The sequence below is a fragment of the Triturus cristatus genome, chromosome 9, assembly GCF_964204655.1.
Source record: "Triturus cristatus chromosome 9, aTriCri1.1, whole genome shotgun sequence".
Taxonomy (NCBI): Eukaryota; Metazoa; Chordata; class Amphibia; order Caudata; family Salamandridae; genus Triturus; species Triturus cristatus.
Genome location: NC_140592.1, coordinates 737,517,486 through 737,537,728, shown reverse-complemented (window position 1 = coordinate 737,537,728; position 20,243 = coordinate 737,517,486). Strand labels below are relative to the sequence as shown.

At 47.4% G+C, this 20,243-nt stretch overlaps 1 protein-coding gene across 1 annotated transcript in view; it reads right to left on the bottom strand.

Moving 5' to 3' along the window:
• The window catches only part of LOC146798682 (transforming growth factor beta-2 proprotein-like), a 111,721-nt gene extending 91,696 nt beyond the window's left edge, over positions 1-20,025 (bottom strand). The window contains exon 1 of the mRNA XM_085625981.1: positions 18,367-20,025. Coding sequence (XP_085482107.1) covers positions 18,367-18,706 — 340 coding nt within the window. The 5' untranslated portion in view covers positions 18,707-20,025. The remainder of the gene's footprint in view (positions 1-18,366) is intronic.
• Between the last annotated feature and the right edge of the window lie 218 nt (positions 20,026-20,243).

Here is a 20,243-nt window from a genome sequence, read left to right as displayed (position 1 = left end):
TTTATCCAAATACCCTTCGAGAAAGAAAATCAGTCAATCACGTTTGGAAAAAGAAAAACACCCAAGCACACATAGAGAAATAATAAGAAACGTAGACATCGATATCTGTAGACTGAGAATATAAACACTCAAACACCCTGAGAAACAGAGAGACACCAAGTTACATTTTGACAAAGAGGAACACTCAGACGGGACGGATGAAAAACATCCAATCATATAGGTAGAAAAAGAAGCATCCAATAACTACAGAAGAAGGAGGAATGACCCATTCATACACACCCTCTCCCAATAATATTTCAGGGAGAGAAACACCCACAATCATATCACAAAAAGGGAACTAACCAGGTGCGTCCAAATAATAAGGAAGGAACCTATGCAACAGCCTGTGAAGAAAAAGAGAAGAATAAGATCCATGTAACCACATGAAGTGTAAGATTCATTTGCAGCTGGAGAAAGATGAAGGGTCATGACCAATCACTTCAGGAGAAAGATGAAGAGAGGGATTGAATCACATCCGGGGAACCAGAAGATAAACATTAATCCACATCATAAGAAACAAGAAAAGAAACACCCAATCACATTTATAAATGAAGGAAGTCAAACACCCAATCACCTCTGGAGAAACAACAACGGTAAAACCAATAGTATCTGGAAAAACAGGAAGGGAATCAATCCTCAGTCACATCTGTGCAAAGAGTCTGGGAAAGGTAAAATTACATCCTGCTTTCCGCGACCCGGTTAAAGTCTCTTCTATGGATACACTTCGTATGGACTGGATGGAGCTCGGTATTTTTAACTTAGATATTACAATAGGGGAATTATCAGGGCACGAGTCGGGGTACACGCAGGTACACGGCGTCCACCCACCATTTTCACAGGGTGGACGCCATCCCCCTTGCCAGGAAGTTGAGCCCCACAGAAATATGTTGAACTTGTCCCAGTGTAAGACACTGGGACAGGTTCAGCAGCGCCTGCACGTTGTCTGCTTTCCATTTCCAGCAGCAGCGTGCAGGCAGCGAGGGGACTTTTTTCACCTCCAGCTGGGCCGAAGTTAAGGGACCATCAGGCCTCCTTTTATTTGAATATCCTGACTAGAGGCGTCCTGGAACTTCAGACTTAAATGTAAATGCACCAGAGGGGAAACAAAGGCACACAGATTGCTATCGCTTCACAGGTACTTAAGGGAGGCATGCTTTTACCTTTGTTCTGTCCCTCTATATAAGTGAAGACATTGTAAGATTGTCAGATGGGGTGGTCTGTCCCAGTATTTACCGAAATAATTAAAATAGCATTATTTTATTTCTTTTATAACACTGCATTGTGACGTCATGTCACGTGTCATGATGTCACTTGCTGTCACGATCCGGCTGGATATCTGCACGAGTGGCGATCCCGCCAGAAACCTGGAAGAACTACAAGTCCCAGGTACCCCGGCAGTCCACGAGTCACGTTGTGGGTGTGTCCCGAGAGTATAACTACACGTCCTCTCCTTCACGTCCTGGCCGATTATTCCCGGACGTATCCTGAAGAGCTACGACAGAAAGAGTTCACGGTGAACCCGTACTGTCACCCGTCTACAGAGATACGACCTCTCGACCCCTGTGGAATCTCCGCCTTTCCCGGCGACCGCCAACGTCCCTCGGAACTGGCCGGGGAAAGGTTTCCTGTTCCTGGCTCCCGTCTCCCCTGAGAGACCGGAGTGGAGGCACCTTCCTACGGTGCCCTTCGTCACCAGTGGAATACCGGAACGGGTACTTCCACCTTGGCTCTCCACGCCTCTCGACTCCTCCGAGAGAAGAGGCGTAGCGCCGAGAGACCACCACGCCCAAGGATTTCCGGCGAAGCAACCAAAAAGGTAATTCTCGTTCACAGACCTGCCCAAGGATTTCCGGGCATTCACGGTCGGTAGGTGTTGCGCTCCTCGGCTCAAGGATTCGGAGCCTGGCAGTAGTAGCGCCTTCACCTACCTACACTTCTCACCGCGCCAATTGGGCGTCGTTCAGTGAGCTGGAAGACAGACTCTTGGGAACTACCAGAGGCCTCTTGGTCCAGCTCACCTCACTCACCGAGCACTCATTCCCCCTGGGGTTTGTCCCCGCTAAACGGAACTTACCGGACTCCAGTGTTGGAGATACTTAGCCTACGCAAACGCCCAGTCACTTCACCGCCCCGCACCTCAGTAGGTGGGAGGAGACAGCAGGTAAGCGACTCACACTTAGGGGGAAACACGGTAGGGGGAGTTCGAGTCAGTCGACTATCACTCATTGTGTGTTTGTTTCCTTCTAGGTTTCCGTCCCCACCGTTCCTGTCTCACTTCCCTCACTCACCTGCCTCCTCCGTCCGCGTGTGTAACACGTCCTCCGGACTAGGGGCAGATGGGAGGTGGAACCCATATAGCATCAGCGTCATTCCGAGGAGAGGAAACCCGCGGGTACGCGACAGAATAATCGGCCCACGAAAATATCTCCTCCCGATCACGCTGATCATGGCTACGTTAGAAGAAGTGTTAGCCTCGCTAGCCCTGATGCAGGCGGACTTAGCCGCTTCCCGGTCGGAAACGGCCGCCTTGCACACACGTATGGATAGATTCCAACGAAACCCCTTCGATGCCGGGGCCTCGTTTCCCTCACAGTCCCCTCAGGTAGTAGTAGAAATGCCTGCCCAGGTCCCGTTGGCCCCCCCTGAAAGGTTTCATGGGGACGTACATAAGGTCCAGGTGTTCATGACTCAAGTCATGCTACACTTCCACTGTAAACCGAAGCTGTTTCTTACCAATCAGGCCCGGGTGGCCTTCTTAATTTCTTACCTGGCAGGAGACGCGGCTCAATGGGCCGTTCCCATCGTCCGCAGGGACGAAGCCCTCCTATATGATTGGGACGCTTTCCGCAACGCATTCGAAGACACCTTCGATCGCAGAGCCGACACCTTTGCGGCGGACCGCGACCTGCTAACCCTCCGGCAAAAACCAAATGACTTTCTGGGCTATAGGAACAGCTTTCGTCGGTTGGTGGCAGAGACCGACTGGCCGGAAACCAAGCAGTCGGCTATCTTTTATCAAGGGCTCACCGATGAGCTGAAAGATGTCATTGCCCAGATCGACCCACAACCCCAGACCTGTGTTGCGATGATGGAACTGGCCTCCAGGTTGGAGCATCGTCTCCGTGAACGAAAAGGGGATCACAGAGGAAGAGAGAAAACGTCCGGCTCCTATGACAACACCCGACCTCCTGACCACACGAGTTCCAAATCGGAACCCATGGAAATAGGGACCGTGAGGGCCTCGTTGACCCTAAGTGAACGCGACCATCGCCGCAAACAGGGACTCTGTCTGTACTGCGGCAAGAAAGGACACTTCCTCCGTGAATGCCCAGTTAGGCCCAAAACGAACAGACCGCGGTCCGGACAAACCGCCCTCGCCATCGAAGAAAAGGCACCGGGAAACGACAGAGCTTGACGGACCAAGGAGGGAAGCCTTCAAGCCCACACTTCATCCCTTCAATGGAATCCGCCCTAGGCCAAGAGCCGGATCACTTATTCATCTCGCTAACTGCTGTCATCAACCAACGGAACAGATCCATACGAGCTATGATCGACTCCGGAGCCACGGGGTGTTTTATGGATAAAGATGAAGCCGACCGGCTCGGAATCCCGCTTACACGCAAGGAGCCTCCGGAGCTAGTATACGCGGTGGATGGAAAAGAACTGGAGTCGGGGCCCATAAGATATGAGACCCCGTCTCTTTGGGTATCCATAGGAAACGACCATGGAGAGTGGCTGCAGTTCAACATCATTCAAGCCCCGCGATGCCGACTCATTCTAGGGTTACCCTGGTTACGGAAACACGAACCAACCATAGAATGGTCCACCAATACCATATCGTTCAACTCTACTTTCTGTAACCACCACTGTATCCAAATGGCCCACCCACAACTCGCGGGTCCGTCTCTGGCCCAACACATCGCCACCGCCGCAGAGAAGGATGTTACGCTTCCCACCTGGTACACGTCCTATCAAGATGTGTTCAGCGTCCAAAAGGCAGAAGAACTACCCCCTCATCGAGAGTACGACTGCCGCATTGACCTGGTACCTGGTGCGGTGATCCCGTGTGGACGCATCTACGCCCTCACCGGGCCGGAGACCACCCACCTGCGAGAGTATCTGGACACATACTTGAAGTTGGGGTACATACGTCCCTCACGGTCCCCGGCCGCGTCGCCCCTCTTCTTCGTACCGAAGACTAGTGGCGAACTACGCTGTTGTATTGACTACCGCGCCCTCAACGCCTTGACGATAAAAAACAGGTACCCGTTGCCCTTGATCCCGGTCTTGTTGGAACAAGTGCGAGAGGCCCGTTTGTATACTAAGTTGGACCTCCGAGGGGCATACCACCTGGTCAGAATGAAGGAGGGCGACGAGTGGAAGACCGCATTTAGAACCCGGTTTGGGCTTTATGAATACTTGGTGATGCCCTTTGGTCTTTGTAACGCCCCGGCGGCCTTCCAGTTCTTCCTCAATGAGGTGCTACGAGACTTTCTGGATAGGTTCGTCGTGGTTTACATCGACGACATCCTGATCTTCTCCAACAACCAAGAAGACCATGTTGTCCATGTGAGGCGAGTGTTACAAGCCTTGCGGAACCACAGACTGTACTGCAAACTCACAAAGTGTGAGTTCCATGTGACCACCGTGGAGTTCCTCGGAGTCCATCTAACTCCCACCGGACAGGTGATGTCCACCCGAAAGGTCCAGGCGGTACAACAGTGGCCACCCCCTCGAACCATCAAGGAGATCCAGAGCTTCCTTGGCTTTGCGAACTTTTACCGCCGGTTCATACACCACTTTTCCCAGATGGTGTCACCGCTCACCAGGTTGACACGAAAGAACGTACCGTTCCTCTGGACGAACGAAGCCCAAAGGTCCTTCGACCAACTTAAAGATGCCTTCACGTCCGCTCCCATCCTGCGACACGCCAACCCCGACCTTCCCTTCTCAGTGGAAACCGACGCCTCTGACATCGCCGTAGGGGGGGTTCTTTCTCAACGACATCCAGAGACAGGCATTCTTCACCCAGTGGCCTACATGTCCCGGAAGCTGAGCACCGCCGAACAAAACTACGCGGTTTCCGAAAAAGAACTCCTCGCCATACGGGAAGCGTTCCTAGAATGGCGACACTGGCTACTGGGGGCACAACACCAAGTCACCGTCTTCACCGACCACAGAAATCTCCAGTTTCTGCGATCAGCGAGACACCTTACTCCACGGCAGAGACGATGGATGCTCTTTTTTGCCGAATATCATTTCCTCGTGACCTACCTCCCCGGCTCGCAAAACCTGAAGGCGGACGCCTTGTCACGTCAAGAAGTGCACCGGCTCCCGGCGGTGGAACCCAAGCAAGCGATCCTGTCTCCCGGACAAGTCATAGGACTAACGGTAACTGAGTCCTTCCTACACGACGTCAAACGAGGGATCTCCACGTTTACCTGGGTAGCCTGGATGAAGAGGCACCAGGACTGGCGCCTACAAGGCGGTATCCCCATGCGAGGCACACAGGTTCTGGTCCCCTCTCTCGAGTTGCGACAGCTCGTTTTTCGTTGGTGTCACGAGCTTCCTAGCGCCGGGCACATGGGAGGAACAAAGACTCTCGAGAAAGTTCTTCGACACTTCTGGTGGCCCTCGGTCAGGCCGGACATTTTGCGCTGGGTCAGCCATTGCACCGTGTGCTCCCAGATGAAGGCCGATCATCGCAAACAGCAGGGTCTCTTGCGTCCGCTACCAACCCCCTGTAACCCCTGGGAGAGGATTTCGGTGGATTTCATCGTGGGTTTACCTAAAGACCAGAACTGCACCGCCATCGTGGTAGTGGTCGACTACCTGACCAAGATGGGTCACTTCCTGGCCTGTGAACAACTCCCAACCGCTGGAGCCCTTGCGAAACTTCTGTTGCTCAATGTCGTCCGGCTACACGGCCTGCCGCTTGGTATCGTGTCGGACAGGGGATCTCAGTTTACAGCACGGTTTTGGAAGGTATGGTGTGCCGAACTGGGAATCCAATCCTCCTTATCCACCAGCTTCCATCCCCAAACCGATGGACAGACCGAGAGGCTCAACCAGACACTTAAGCAGTACCTCCGGTGTTATGTGGACCAGGCATCCAACGCTTGGGTAGACTGGTTGTGGGTCGCGGAGCTGGCCTATAACGATTCCATGCATACCTCTACACAACACACCCCGTTCTTTCTTTCTGCGGGGTTCCATCCTAGGTTCACACCCTTCGTGCTCCCACACACCAATCTCAGCGTCCCTGACGTACAAGACAGGCTGTCCACTATACGTGCATCTCTCACCCAGGCCCGCAAAACACTTTTGGTAGCCAAGGCCAGATACAAACACCAGGCAGATAAACATCGTAGACCCAACCCAGTGTACCACAAGGGAGAGAGAGTATGGCTGTCCACAAAACACATCCGCTTCAGACGCCCTAGCGTCTTTAACCCTAAATTTATAGGACCTTACCCAGTTGTCCGGCACGTGAACCCTGTGGCCGTCCAACTAAAGCTCCCGGCGCGTTTGCGCATCCACCCGGTGTTCCACGTCTCCTTGCTCAAACCCTCCCTTGGCCCCAGCAGGAGGCGCCCGGCCCCTGTGTGGGTCCGCCACCAGCGGGAGTACGTGGTTCAAAGGGTGTTGGACTCCAAGAAGGTGCGAGGAAAACTCTGGTATCTCCTGGCCTGGAAGGGGTATGGGCCGGAAGAAAATTCCTGGGAGCCCGCGACGGCACTCCACGCAGACCGTCTGGTGGCGGCCTTCCATCGCCGGTGTCCGGACAGACCTGGCCCCCCACTCGTCGCACCCCTTAAGGGGTGAGAGGGGATGTGCTGTCACGATCCGGCTGGATATCTGCACGAGTGGCGATCCCGCCAGAAACCTGGAAGAACTACAAGTCCCAGGTACCCCGGCAGTCCACGAGTCACGTTGTGGGTGTGTCCCGAGAGTATAACTACACGTCCTCTCCTTCACGTCCTGGCCGATTATTCCCGGACGTATCCTGAAGAGCTACGACAGAAAGAGTTCACGGTGAACCCGTACTGTCACCCGTCTACAGAGATACGACCTCTCGACCCCTGTGGAATCTCCGCCTTTCCCGGCAACCGCCAACGTCCCTCGGAACTGGCCGGGGAAAGGTTTCCTGTTCCTGGCTCCCGTCTCCCCTGAGAGACCGGAGTGGAGGCACCTTCCTACGGTGCCCTTCGTCACCAGTGGAATACCGGAACGGGTACTTCCACCTTGGCTCTCCACGCCTCTCGACTCCTCCGAGAGAAGAGGCGTAGCGCCGAGAGACCACCACGCCCAAGGATTTCCGGCGAAGCAACCAAAAAGGTAATTCTCGTTCACAGACCTGCCCAAGGATTTCCGGGCATTCACGGTCGGTAGGTGTTGCGCTCCTCGGCTCAAGGATTCGGAGCCTGGCAGTAGTAGCGCCTTCACCTACCTACACTTCTCACCGCGCCAATTGGGCGTCGTTCAGTGAGCTGGAAGACAGACTCTTGGGAACTACCAGAGGCCTCTTGGTCCAGCTCACCTCACTCACCGAGCACTAATTCCCCCTGGGGTTTGTCCCCGCTAAACGGAACTTACCGGACTCCAGTGTTGGAGATACTTAGCCTACGCAAACGCCCAGTCACTTCACCGCCCCGCACCTCAGTAGGTGGGAGGAGACAGCAGGTAAGCGACTCACACTTAAGGGGAAACACGGTAGGGGGAGTTCGAGTCAGTCGACTATCACTCATTGTGTGTTTGTTTCCTTCTAGGTTTCCGTCCCCACCGTTCCTGTCTCACTTCCCTCACTCACCTGCCTCCTCCGTCCGCGTGTGTAACACGTCCTCCGGACTAGGGGCAGATGGGAGGTGGAACCCATATAGCATCAGCGTCATTCCGAGGAGAGGAAACCCGCGGGTACGCGACACTTGCATAGTGTCTGACTTGGTTAGTCCCCCCACTTCTTTTTATAGGACTTGTGCCCTGGGAATTATGGAGGGGCGCCCTAGTTTATTGCCCTCCCGGATCAAAAAAAGACTTAAGCCATAAATTAATGAAACGTCTTGCCCCCAGGCAGGGCTTTAAGTAGGATGAAAAAACTGTGGGTCTCTCAAAGGGGCGTGGCTGATATAATTAAGGGCATGGCTTAAAAACAGTAAGCTAAAAATCTGTGCTTAGCATAGTGTGCCACACGACCGGTATTTTGCTGCTTTTGTCATTGCCTCCACATATATAATACAACAAGTAACATTACACCTACAACAAGCCAGGACTATTGGCTTTGTCAGTGATTGATAATTGCATAAGATAAATAAGCAACAACTATGGCTTCGTTATATAGAATATTGAAAATGCTTCCGGTCTGAAATGATGAGACGGAAAGAACTGTAACGAGTCTCTTTGACGTTGCATTAAAGGCAGTGAAAGATGGTACTGCTGCAGAGTTAAGATTTATTTTTCATACTGATGGTGAGGACAAAAATGGAGAGCCCGATAGAGACCTGTCTTAGCACCTCCTTTTTAGGTCTCGCCTAGGCAGCGTGCACACGTTGTCTCTCTGAGACCTCCAGTAATCCCTATAGCGAGAGTAATCCGGCCTGCTGCTTGCCTGGGGATTCCAATAGGGTTTTATATGCGTCACTCAGATTTCACTCAGATTTACGGCCTCCCTATTGGTTGCTGCTCCGATTCATCACTTCCTTTTTCTTCCTTGTTTATCGAAAGCAGCACCGACCAACAACTGTTTTATTGCGCTTTACGTGTTTATGTCTTAGTGCGAGGACTACTTTCCTAAATCATGTGTTTCCCTGCCTAAGCGCCACACATGCTTCACATTCCAGGGATGTTTTCAGCGCATTTTGTGCTTCAGTATTCCCAGCACATTGCGTGCACACACGCACACTGTAAGCAGCACTGCCGGCACCGCTGCTTTCCCCCGTAATCAACACTTGTGCTTTCTGTGTGTGGGGCAATATTCCGCCCCAGGATTGCAGTGCATGAGCAGCTGCCACCCCTCCTTCACTGCTCTCCCGTTAGGCACGCATTTCTTTCCCACAGATTTAGAGATAACTTGCAGCTTCCTCATAGCCCCCCCCCCTCTATAGCGAAAGCAAACTTATTAAAATCTCTCGGCCCGTCCCCTCTGCTCTTTCCGTGAATTATTTTAATTCATTCCAGACGCTTACGTTGGCATGCCCTGGATATGCCTTCTGCGCAGTACTCCCCTGAGCAACACTAAGGTTAGCGGTTTAATACTTAATTCACTTGTTTATTTTAGCCCGTCGATGCGCCCTTCCACACAAACACAGCATTTCACTGTTTGCAGAGCGGTCGCTGCATGCTGCATCGCTTTGGTATCCTGCTCTATTTTGAATAATAACTTCCGATTATTAGATTGTTAGATTAGATTGTTAGATTACTAGATTGTCCGAACACAAATCTGCGATCAGAACTGGTAAAAGACAAGCACCAATGGTAAGTCATTTTTTGGACTTCCAACATAACGAGAAGGAACTGCAGTGGGTGATATTGGAGAAAATCATTCCGAAAGCTGGACGGGATACAGATAAGGTAAGACAAGATAGAGAATCCTTCTGGATTTTCTATTTTGATACAGTTCGTAGAGGTTTGAACGAAGAAATTATGTGGTTGGTCACATAGTTCCTTCACCATATACTCGACCTACCTCTTGGATATATAATCTTCAGAAGTAACACTTTGTGTTTTCTTCAAATGCACCTGTAGCGCAGTTAGCCATCATATGAGCGTATAATAAGGAACATTCTACCATCCTGTGTTCTTAATACTTCTAATTTGACTTCCTCTGATCAAATCCTCACTCGTCCTTTGAGGTTGTTGGCCTCGGCTATACCCTTCATTATGGTTGTCGTGCTTATGGGTTGATAGTCATTTCGAATGGATCTGTCACGCGCTTTCTGCGAGTGCACTCCCTATCTCTCTTCAACTGTCTATGCTACTATACTTTAGCTGTAACTTCGTGATCGCATTTCTTGCGCTCACGCCATAATATTTTGGCTGTTATGGGTGTTATTCACCTATGTATTTGTTATTAGTATCTCTACTCCAACAAAAAACAATATTGCCACTATGCACAGTTATAAAAAATAAATTGTGTTTGACATCTCTAAGCAGCCTTCTTCTAGATCTTTCATCACTACTATGTGCTCACGATCCGTGTAGTCAGTCTCCCCACCAGTGTTAGAGATTTGGGCTTGTTGGACTGCGCAGACTATTTGATTCCCTGGGACAGCCTTACATTACAATATGGCGCCGGTACTTCCATGTATCTCCCAACGGATCACAAGTTTATTTCATGTGACCCCGTGGGATACCTCGTGATCCTACTTTGGCCAATCAACACATAGAGTTATATTTAAAAACCGCTGCAGCCCAATTAGTCTCGACGAACTTCCCTATGGTGATGTGTGATTTAGACCGACATACTGCAGTAACCAGGTAAGCCTCGTAGCAATTGTTGGAGAAGGGAGGAATCTCATTTCAGCGATGTGTTTTGCATCTTGCGATCTACAGATAAGCTCTGCGTTCTTTGCGAGTTTGTGACTGTTTTGTAATAGCTAATATATGAGCGACGGGTGTATTTATATTCTTATGATTTGCAAACAACACTTAGGGCCTCATGTAGGAAGCCAAATACCGGTCGGTAACGGCCGAAATTCGGTAAATATCCCGTTACCGACCGGTATTTAGGCATTTGCGATGTAGGGGGCTGATTTCTGGATTCGGTATTTACCGAATCGGAAATTAAGAAATCGGTAAAATACCGATTCGGTAAATACCGAATCCAGAAATGCTATGTAGGGGGCACTCTAAAGAGTGAAAATAATTATTAAGAATTCGTTATTTACCACCAAATACAGGTTGGTGATAAATAACGAATACCTTGCAAAAAGTAATATTTTGCAGAGTTAAGAGTGCCATGTGGCAGACATACATGCCCTTAGGGCATGTATGTGCGCCACATGTGCACACATGCAAGATTCAGGGGTGCAATAGGGTGTCAATGTGACACCCTGCCACCATTGAATATGCTACCCCCATTACCGAGTCGGTATTTACCGAATCAGTAATGGTGACTGGCTTCCCATTGATTCCTATGGGCCTCCAGGCCCATAGGAATCAATGGGAAGGTATGCCTCATTACCGAATCGGTAAATACCGATTCATAATTACCGAATTTTTCCGATTCGGTAAAATTTACCGAATTATTACCTACATCACATTTACCGATTCATAAATACCGAATCGGTAAAATTCGGTATTTATGAATCGGTAAATGTGATGCTACCTACATATGGCCCTTAGTCTTTTGGTGTATTTGTGCATTTTGCAATACATCTTTGAAGTTCAGCCTAGTATGCTCGCAAATACAGTAGGGATTACTCGGTGTATACGATAGAATAAAGCCTCTTTACATTTTGTTCCCCGTATCTTTGACGGTTAACTCATTATTCTACCAATTAATTATGAGAATCTCTTTGTAGATTCCGTATAGGCCGTGCTTAGTTTCTGCGAGGCGTTGTATAAATGACGGCACATTTGACAGAATGGCTGTTAGGTGCATCTCAAAATCTGCATATTTCAATCTAGTGCTGTCATCCCCTTTAAGGTAGTTCCAACAGAATTCTAAATTGTTAGAATTACCACCTTACAGAGTGTTCGAATATAATAGCAATGCACTGAGCATAGGCCTTTCTGTGTTACAGCTGCCCAGCAGTAGCGAGATTTGACTGCTCTGGCCGTAGCTAAACAGTTTACTTCGTGGAATTCAATACTTTATTGGAGAGTTCGTTACACGCAGATGGACCAATATAACTTACTACTCCCCTAAACATAATAGGGTAAGCATTCCTTTATGTCTTACATGTAGTTGGCAACAATAAACCCTATTACTTTTTGCATTTCAATGCATTTCAAGTAATCGTTGCTTTTTTGCTCAGGCGCAGATTGACCTTTGGTCAACTAGACAGACAAGACTGCTCCTGACATTACCAATGTGACTAGCTCTTTAGTCGATTTACTCTGTTGATTGCACTTCAGGTAGCTTTTTAAGAACATTTCTTCATTATATTCCTTTGTCCTTTATGGCCTAGTCTTTGCTAACCTATAGGTGAAGGCTCTATACTTTTTAAAACATTTTTATTTTTTTCTCTTTTATCACCTTCCTAACATTTGTCTATTTAGTTTAAACACGTTGGGTTTGCAGTACGTTTGAGGTGATTCTTGATAAAGTGACTGTGGATTCACTCTGGATTTATGAAGTCCAATTTATTGTTCAAAGTGTTTCCTGCCTTATTCTAAATTGTTATATTTAATTTTCTACAGATAACCCCTTCCTATTTTAGGGCTTTTGCCCCTCCTGTTGGTGGCCCTGAAGAAGGTGGCTTTCCACCGAAACGCGCGTAGGCCTATCCTACCCATCTAGAGGAGAGCTCCCAAGAGATCCAGCACCATCAGAAAACAACTGTTCTAGCTGCTGTCTCTCTCCTTTCACAACCTTGTGGGACCGTGCTAAGCCTCTGAATGTTTTTTGCTATTTTAACATTATGAGTATGACTGATGTATGGTTGAGAGTATGATGAGAGAACTTTTTGTGCTACATTAGTGACGGGGGTATTTACATTCAAAAATAGGTTCTTTTTTGTTTCTTAGATAATCCAATGAATATGTATGTTTATTGTTTATAAAATATTGGATGCTACCTCCTAAGTAGAATTTATTAAATTGAAAAAAGTGAAAAAATAAAAAATGACTATTAAATAATACTCTATATTGTATGTACTCTTAATTATCCTATTATGGTTGGCAGGAGAGAACTTGTATAAGTCTCTGTTAAAAGCAATATAGGTCCTGATAGAGGTCTTTTTGATTGCTCTAATAACTTCCGCTACATGCTCAGGGAATTCAGGATTGACAAACAAAGTCAGAGAGCTTGCCTTTGTTTCTCCCGTATGAATGCCTTGCACCATGATGCCAGTATGTTCATGCTTTTGGCCCATCACTGGCCGATTTGATTCCCCTTCTGCTTCATTATAAGCCCTCCACCCATCATCCGAGCGCACACAGCCCCTGCAGCAGTGTTTTGTTTTTTTCTATGTATTTTAGCCCGTTGATACACCCTTCCACATAAACGCAGCATTTCCCTGTTCGCTGAGAGGCCCCGACACATGCTGCATCGCTTTGGTGTCCTGCTCTATTTTGAATAACAGCTTCAACTACGCGCTGAAGGAATTCTGGATTTACAAATAGGGTAACGTTGAGAGCTGTCTTGTAGCATACATAACGGGTAAATAGAAATATGTGATTTGCAACATGAAAACGCTTTGTAGGTTCTTCTCAGCATCGCCAGAGACTGGCATTGGCGTTCAAAGGATTGTATTTCCCTCCTTGTGTGCTGGTCGAGATTAACCATGCCCACCACAGCATGAAATATTTTGAAAGGTGCATACTTCCTTAAAAACACCAGCTGCATACCTCAGCTTAATCTCCCACTCCCTCTGTTGTGTGTAAAATGTCTTTCCCGTTGATTTAAACTTGCGGTCTGTGACCCCTTGGCTGCACTTTAGAGATTTTTGTGCTCCTTGTAATAAAACAGTCACGATATATCCAAGTTCTAATTCAACGGTAAGCCTGAAAAATTATTTGCTTCTCCCTATTTGTTACTTAGATCTTATAATTTAACTCCGCGCATGCAAATGGCACTGGTGGAAAAGGTCACACTAAGGATAGATAAAGCAGAACAAACCATATAAACCCTGACCTCCATCTTACAGTTTTCTGTTTTCTCATGTTCATGGCTGCATAACTCAAGACTCTTTCAGTGTTGTTATTGATGAGTCATAATAAAGCTGTGCAATTAGTTAAAATAAACCAGTGCTTGCATTCGTCTTCAGTTCCTAATGAGTTACTGCAGGGTAGGAGTTAGTTCAAACATTCAAGAAAGAAACTTACAAAATCCCTTTTAGTGTAGTCATTAAAATTACCTGCCATCAATCTTGGAATGGACAAGTGGCAGGAAACTGGGCAAATGTGGATATCTATTATATGCAGAAATCAAGAAACACAAATAGTTGTTCAAATTTTAAACAGTACACCTGTCTGGAAAGCTTTAAAAGCAGTATGTTGAAACTGTCCTTATTCCTATAATGGATCACATGGTGCACAGTGAAACATTAAGAGGGCAGGCAATTAGATCTGACATCCGTGGTCTGGTATTTCCCAAAATGTTTTGCCTTCATACCGTCTGTTTTGGTGAATTTGTTTTTGTTGGCTTTAGGACTGTGCACTCTTTACCAATGCTAACCACTACTAAAGTACTTATGCTCTCTCCTTCAAACATGGTAACATTGCCTTACACTGAATTAGCAAATTTAATTACTTGTACGTCCCTAGAAAAATGGTACTACCTTTACCCATGCCCTGCAGTACTCATTGTACCACCCACTAAAGTAGCTATCACTGAGGCCTGCTGCTGCAGCCTTTATTGCAGTTTTAAACTGCCATTTCAACCTGGCAAAATAAACTTTTTGCCAGCCCTAAACCTATCCTTTCTTTTTAATGCATATTAGTCACCCTAATGCATGCCCTATAGTCACATAAAGGCAGGTTCCATAGTATTAAACAAGCATTTTCAATGCAATAAGGTCTTGAATTTGCGAAAGTGTGAACTATTGCCATTGTAAATGACAATGCCTTTTATTTGTGTTTTCAAAACCTGCACGTGGTGCGTAAACACGCACTTTGTACTTGTAGTCGTTGTTTATGAGAAGCAAAGTTGCCCTTTTTGACTGTCAGCCTTGCTTCTCGTAAGCAAGGACTATAAGTACAAAGTGTGTGTTTATGCACTGCTTGCAACTTTTCAAAACATATTAAAAAAGGCATTATCATTTACAATGCCAAAAGCTCAAACTCTTGAAAATGCAAGACCTATTGCATTGCAATTGCTTGTTAGAACTGCTGGTGCCGAGCTCAAAAGTCCCATTTTATAAAAACAGCATTGCTAGTGTGGGGGATTCAGCTGAAGAACTATTCAAAGTTGTAAATGAATTCATGAGGCCCACTGCCTGTACATCTACCATCCAGTCCTCCCGGGAACTATGCGATGCTCTGGCAGACCATTTTGAAGAGAAAATCACAAACATCTATAAGAAACTTTCCCAATGCCCCCCACTAACTGAAACCATATCCACCACTCTATTATTTATCAACTCTTCCATCTCCCTGATGCACTTTGTACCCATAACTTTGGGAACAGGCTCTGGAAACAATGGGAAAAATCAAATCAGGTTCTCCCTCTGACCTTTTCCCTCCCCATGTTTTGGTGGCACTGGCCGCCAAGCTACTTCCGGCCATTGCTGCATTGTTTAACTTTTCTTTGAACACTGCGACCTTACCTTTAGCTTGGAAAACTGCAATAGTTATGCCCATCCAAAAAAAAAAAAATCAGACCTCATGTTACCTTCAAACTATAGACCCATATCGCTTTGCCCTTATTTAGGCAAAAATATAGAGAGCTTAGTCAATCAACAACTCTCTCATTACTAGGAAACAAATGCCATTTTAACCCCTTTTCAATCAGGCTTCAGAGCCTCACACAGTACAGAAACCGCGTTGATGGCAGCGCTGGACACCAGCCGACTCTCCCTGGATGATGGTTACCCAGCAATGCTTTTGCTACTCGACCTATCCGCAGCCTCTGACACCATCTCACACTCCACCATGGTCCGAAGACTTTCTGAGTTTGGTGTCAGTGGTAAAGTGATAGGATGGCTTCAAAATTTCTTTAACAACTACACTCAAACTATAATCTTAGTGCCTTTTAAATCTTGTGTTATGTCATTAGACAAAGGAGTACCACAGGGCTCCTCAGTGAGCCCCACGCTCTTTAAGATATATATGTTGTCTCACTAGCTCAAGTGGTAATATCTTACTGTTTAGATGTCAGCTGGTATGCAGATGACACACAATTGATTATCTCTATGGGTCCCAATCCTGAATCTTCAAAATTCTAATTCAGAGGATGTATGAAGAGAGTCGCATCATGGATTGCTCAGAATTGCCTGCAAAACTGAGATTCAGCTGTTCGGCAAGACCTGCACATATTGGTCGGACGACTGGTGGCTGTCAGAACTGAGCACCACTCCACATTCTTAAAAGGCAGAAATAAATCATCGCATTTTAATCGATGATAACCTCACAATAAGAAACCATGCAGGGTCCATTTGTGGCACCTGCTTTCAAATAAGGTGCACACTTAGGAAAGCTTTCCAGTGGCTACCCCCCACTCAAGAAGAACTTTCATCCAGGCTTTTGTGTTCAGTTCTCTTGACTATAGAAATGCTCTCTTAGTGGAAGCAAATAAATCATTTCTATCTAAGCTTCAGGTCATTCAGAACACCCTCAGAGCCCGCCCTACAATCTTTCAATTCACTACAAATCAGGAAGTGTGCCATCTTCAAGCTCTTGTGTCTGGTACACATATCCTTAAAAGGTGAGGGCCTTATGTATTTTCAAAATAAACTTCACTCCTATCTCCCTACTAGAAACTTGAAATCCAAAGACCAGCTTCTGCTCGGTTTTCGCTGTATTCGTGTAGGCAAATATGGCAGCCGATCTTTTTCCTACCTTGGACCATTGGAACAGATTAGTCTTCCACATCCGTGCTTGTCCTGACTTTGCCCGCTTAAGAAAACTCCTCAAAACAAGGCTTTTTAAATGCTACTTCTCTTTTCTTCCTTTTCCCTTTCTTCTACCTGGACTGTGCTCTAGTGCCGAGATGCCCCTTTGGGGCTGATTCGTGGTGCTATGTCAAGTGTGCCTAAGAATAAGAAGTGAGAGAAACAATGCTTAATAACATCATGAAAAAACATATTGACAAAGCCAATATGTCTGGCCATAGCAAGCTGGAGTAATGGTTATTGTTTTAATTTTTTTACTGCAAGCTTATGTCAGAACAATAAAGTGACATACAAAACTTGTAGCCACTTAAATGTAGCTGCCATGTACCTAGGTGAGACCTAAAAAGGAGCCAGGAAATAAATCATGTAGGTGGACACCATAAGTGCAGGAAAACTAAATACCTGCTATTTAAAGGTAATATAAAAAAATTAATTAATAAAATGTTACTTCGACCAGATTTGTCATTGAAGAGAAATACATTATTTTTAGGTGGATGTCAACCATGTGCACAGGCTTTGTGCAGTCGTCATAGTAAAGAAAGCCAATGGGTAAAGGGGCCATGCTTTATGCTCAGGTGGGTGGGAGCAAAATATGAATGACAATTCAACAGACCACTCAATGAAGTCAGCAAACCAAAAAACCCTCAACGTATGTGTATTATGTATGTGGTATGCATTCATTTTTGAAAAACAATAACTTTGTGAGGTAGCCAAGGTCAGACCTAAAGAGAGGATGAGAATCACCCAATGGCATTTAGAAAGAGATAATCCCTGGTTAGATAGGATGTTTCTTAATCATAATGCTGTTTGCTGTAATATGATTGAATGTGATATTGGGATCAAACTGTGCATTTTGTGGAAGAAACATAATTGGGGCTATGCATTATAAAGTTTATGTTTTAAAAATGCAAAAGAAAAACAAATGTAAACTTTAAAGATAAAGAGGGAAGAGAAACACCCAAATGCATCTAGGGGAAAAAAGAGGTGCACCCAGTGAGGAAGACAAACTGACTCGCCCTTTAGCATCAAAAAGTGTGAGACACCCAGGCATGTCTTCCTATAGCCACTTCCCCTAATATCCCCTCGGTGTTAGCCGCCTAGTGATTTCCACACAATCATCGCTCTTTTTATTATTACGATCCCCCAAAACAAGCCTTTCTAAACCCTCCCTCTGACTCTTCCCCACTCCTCCTCCCTTTTACTCATCCCCTTCCACCTCCCTTTTACTCATCCAAAGCCTCCTCCTACTCGCCAAAAAAGCACTTCAACACCTCATCAGGGGTAGCAAGCGCTCTATAAATGCAAACCTTTTTACCTCTTTGCTATCCTTCTCAATCCAAATAACTACTAACATATCCACTACTCAAATTACTTTCATATTTCACAATAATAATTCACCACTAACACTGTATGGGTTCCAGAGTAGCCTGCTACTCTCTGAAACAGCACTTTGACGCCTCATCAGGGGTAGTAAGCACTATATAAATGCAATTACAATACAATACACAGTCTACCATCCCCTAAATGCCTCTTCTGTGACTGCCTTTTCCCTTTATCTCCTTCCTGATTTGACATCACCCTTTCACACCGACCAATTTCCACACCCCATCCTCACTGTTTCCGTAGTTCTGCGGCACCATGTCCACCTTCTGCACCTCCTTGGCGAAGTAGTCCTCTTCACTGCTCCCCCGGTCACAGAGCCAAGCCAGCTCCTTGGCCCGCTCCTTCAGCAGCTCCTTGGTGCTGTTGTACAGGAGCATCACCTCCGGAGGTACCGTCTGTGGGGCCTCCTGCTCGGGAGGGCCTGGGAAGCGCAGCTTGCTCAGAATCTGACCCCTCACTGCCTTAATGCGCTTCGCCTTGTAGGAGTCCAGGTCAAACGGCTGGCAGGTAGAATGGGCCAGCAGCCCCGCCACCAGTTCCAGCAGAGAGGCGCAGAGCAGGAGCATGCACATCTTCAGCTGAGCCAGTGAATATCAGATATTCCGCAAAAACTTGGTCAATTTTCCAGCAGAGCAAAAAACATGCACCAAGAATAGCCAAGTTGGAAAAATGCACGTATTGAAGGTCCACTGTGAATTAATCGCTTGTTAGATGGACAAGTCCTTCAAAAATGTGTCAGCAGACGTTGTTGAATTCACAGGTTGCAATTCAGGAATCTGATGTGCTCAGAGACCCAGTCTGGTGGAGAACCAAATCAATCCCAGTCCACCAAGCCCATCAGCAGGCCATTTCTGGACTCGCTTCCTGCCAGACGGTGGAACTTACTGCCTGCATTCAGGCCACCCTCAGGCACAAGAGTACTTCTAGCCAAAGATGCCCATCTAAGTCCATAGCTTCATACCCGTGCACCACGCTCCGTGTCCACATACAATAACAATCCTAAATGTAGGCCAACTCTTGTTTACAAATGAAGGAAAGACCCTCAGTCTGGAAACTGAGCTAATGAATCAAAGGCGTGCATTTCTGGAGATGTGGCACCTGCTTTCACAACATCAATTACATGGCTGGTTTCTGAATGGCTGTTAGAGGGATCTGGGGGCCTGGGACCCAGGCTACTCGGAAGAGCTACAGTTTGGGATTGAGGTACTGCTTAGGAGTTGAAAGCTGCCTGCCGCCCTGCCTTGTTTGCAAATGTCTAGGATCATGTCCCATTAGAAGGTCTGCAGATGCAATGTTGTGATCTAGTGCCTCGGGACTCTAAAGTATGGCACTCAGGTGATATGCCCCCCTTTGATACGCTGGGGGCCAAGCCCTCTATCCTCCTGACCTTGTGCAGAAGCCTTTCTTCCCTTCGAGGCGCTGGGTGTCTGGGCAGGGTCCTTGTGTACCACATGCAGTCCAGGGTCCTTTCAAGAGCTGCGTATCTGGCTCTCTGTTCTCTTCCACAATGTGCAGAATAAAGTCTGCGTCCCCACCGAGGTGCTGAGCGTCTGCAGTCTGTTCGGGTACGATGCGCAGATCAATCCAGCTGTCTCCTGGGAGGAGCTGGGCGTCTCTGATCCAGGTTCTCGAGGAGCTGGGAGTTTGGACAGTGTGCTCTTGTGTCACATGCAGATTAATTCTACTGACCCCACTGAGGAGCTGGAAGTTCGACCGGCCCCCTCGCGTGCTTTTTTGCAGCCCCGGGTCGTGTCCCTCCTGAACCCAATGCCCTCCTGCCAGGAACTGAAGCTGGTAAGGGGGGGCGCCGTATCCTTAAACAGTCAGCGAAGTTTTTGTCCCTGAGAAAACGTTGTCGCGGCTCTCCTCCGCCCCCGCCTCGTCTGTCTCCACCTACCTTTCTATCTCCTCCGCCTCCCCGCCTCCCGCTCATTCATCCCTTCCCCTCTCCTTCGGCGCAGCCAGAGCCCTGAGGTGTACCACAGAGCTGCACCACGCGCCACGTGCCGTCAGGGCTTGCCACAACCTGGCGCGTGAACTGCACGCGGACACGGAAAGCAGAGGCTCTGAGGAGAGCAGACGAACAAAGCGCGCACTCTGTTGACTGCG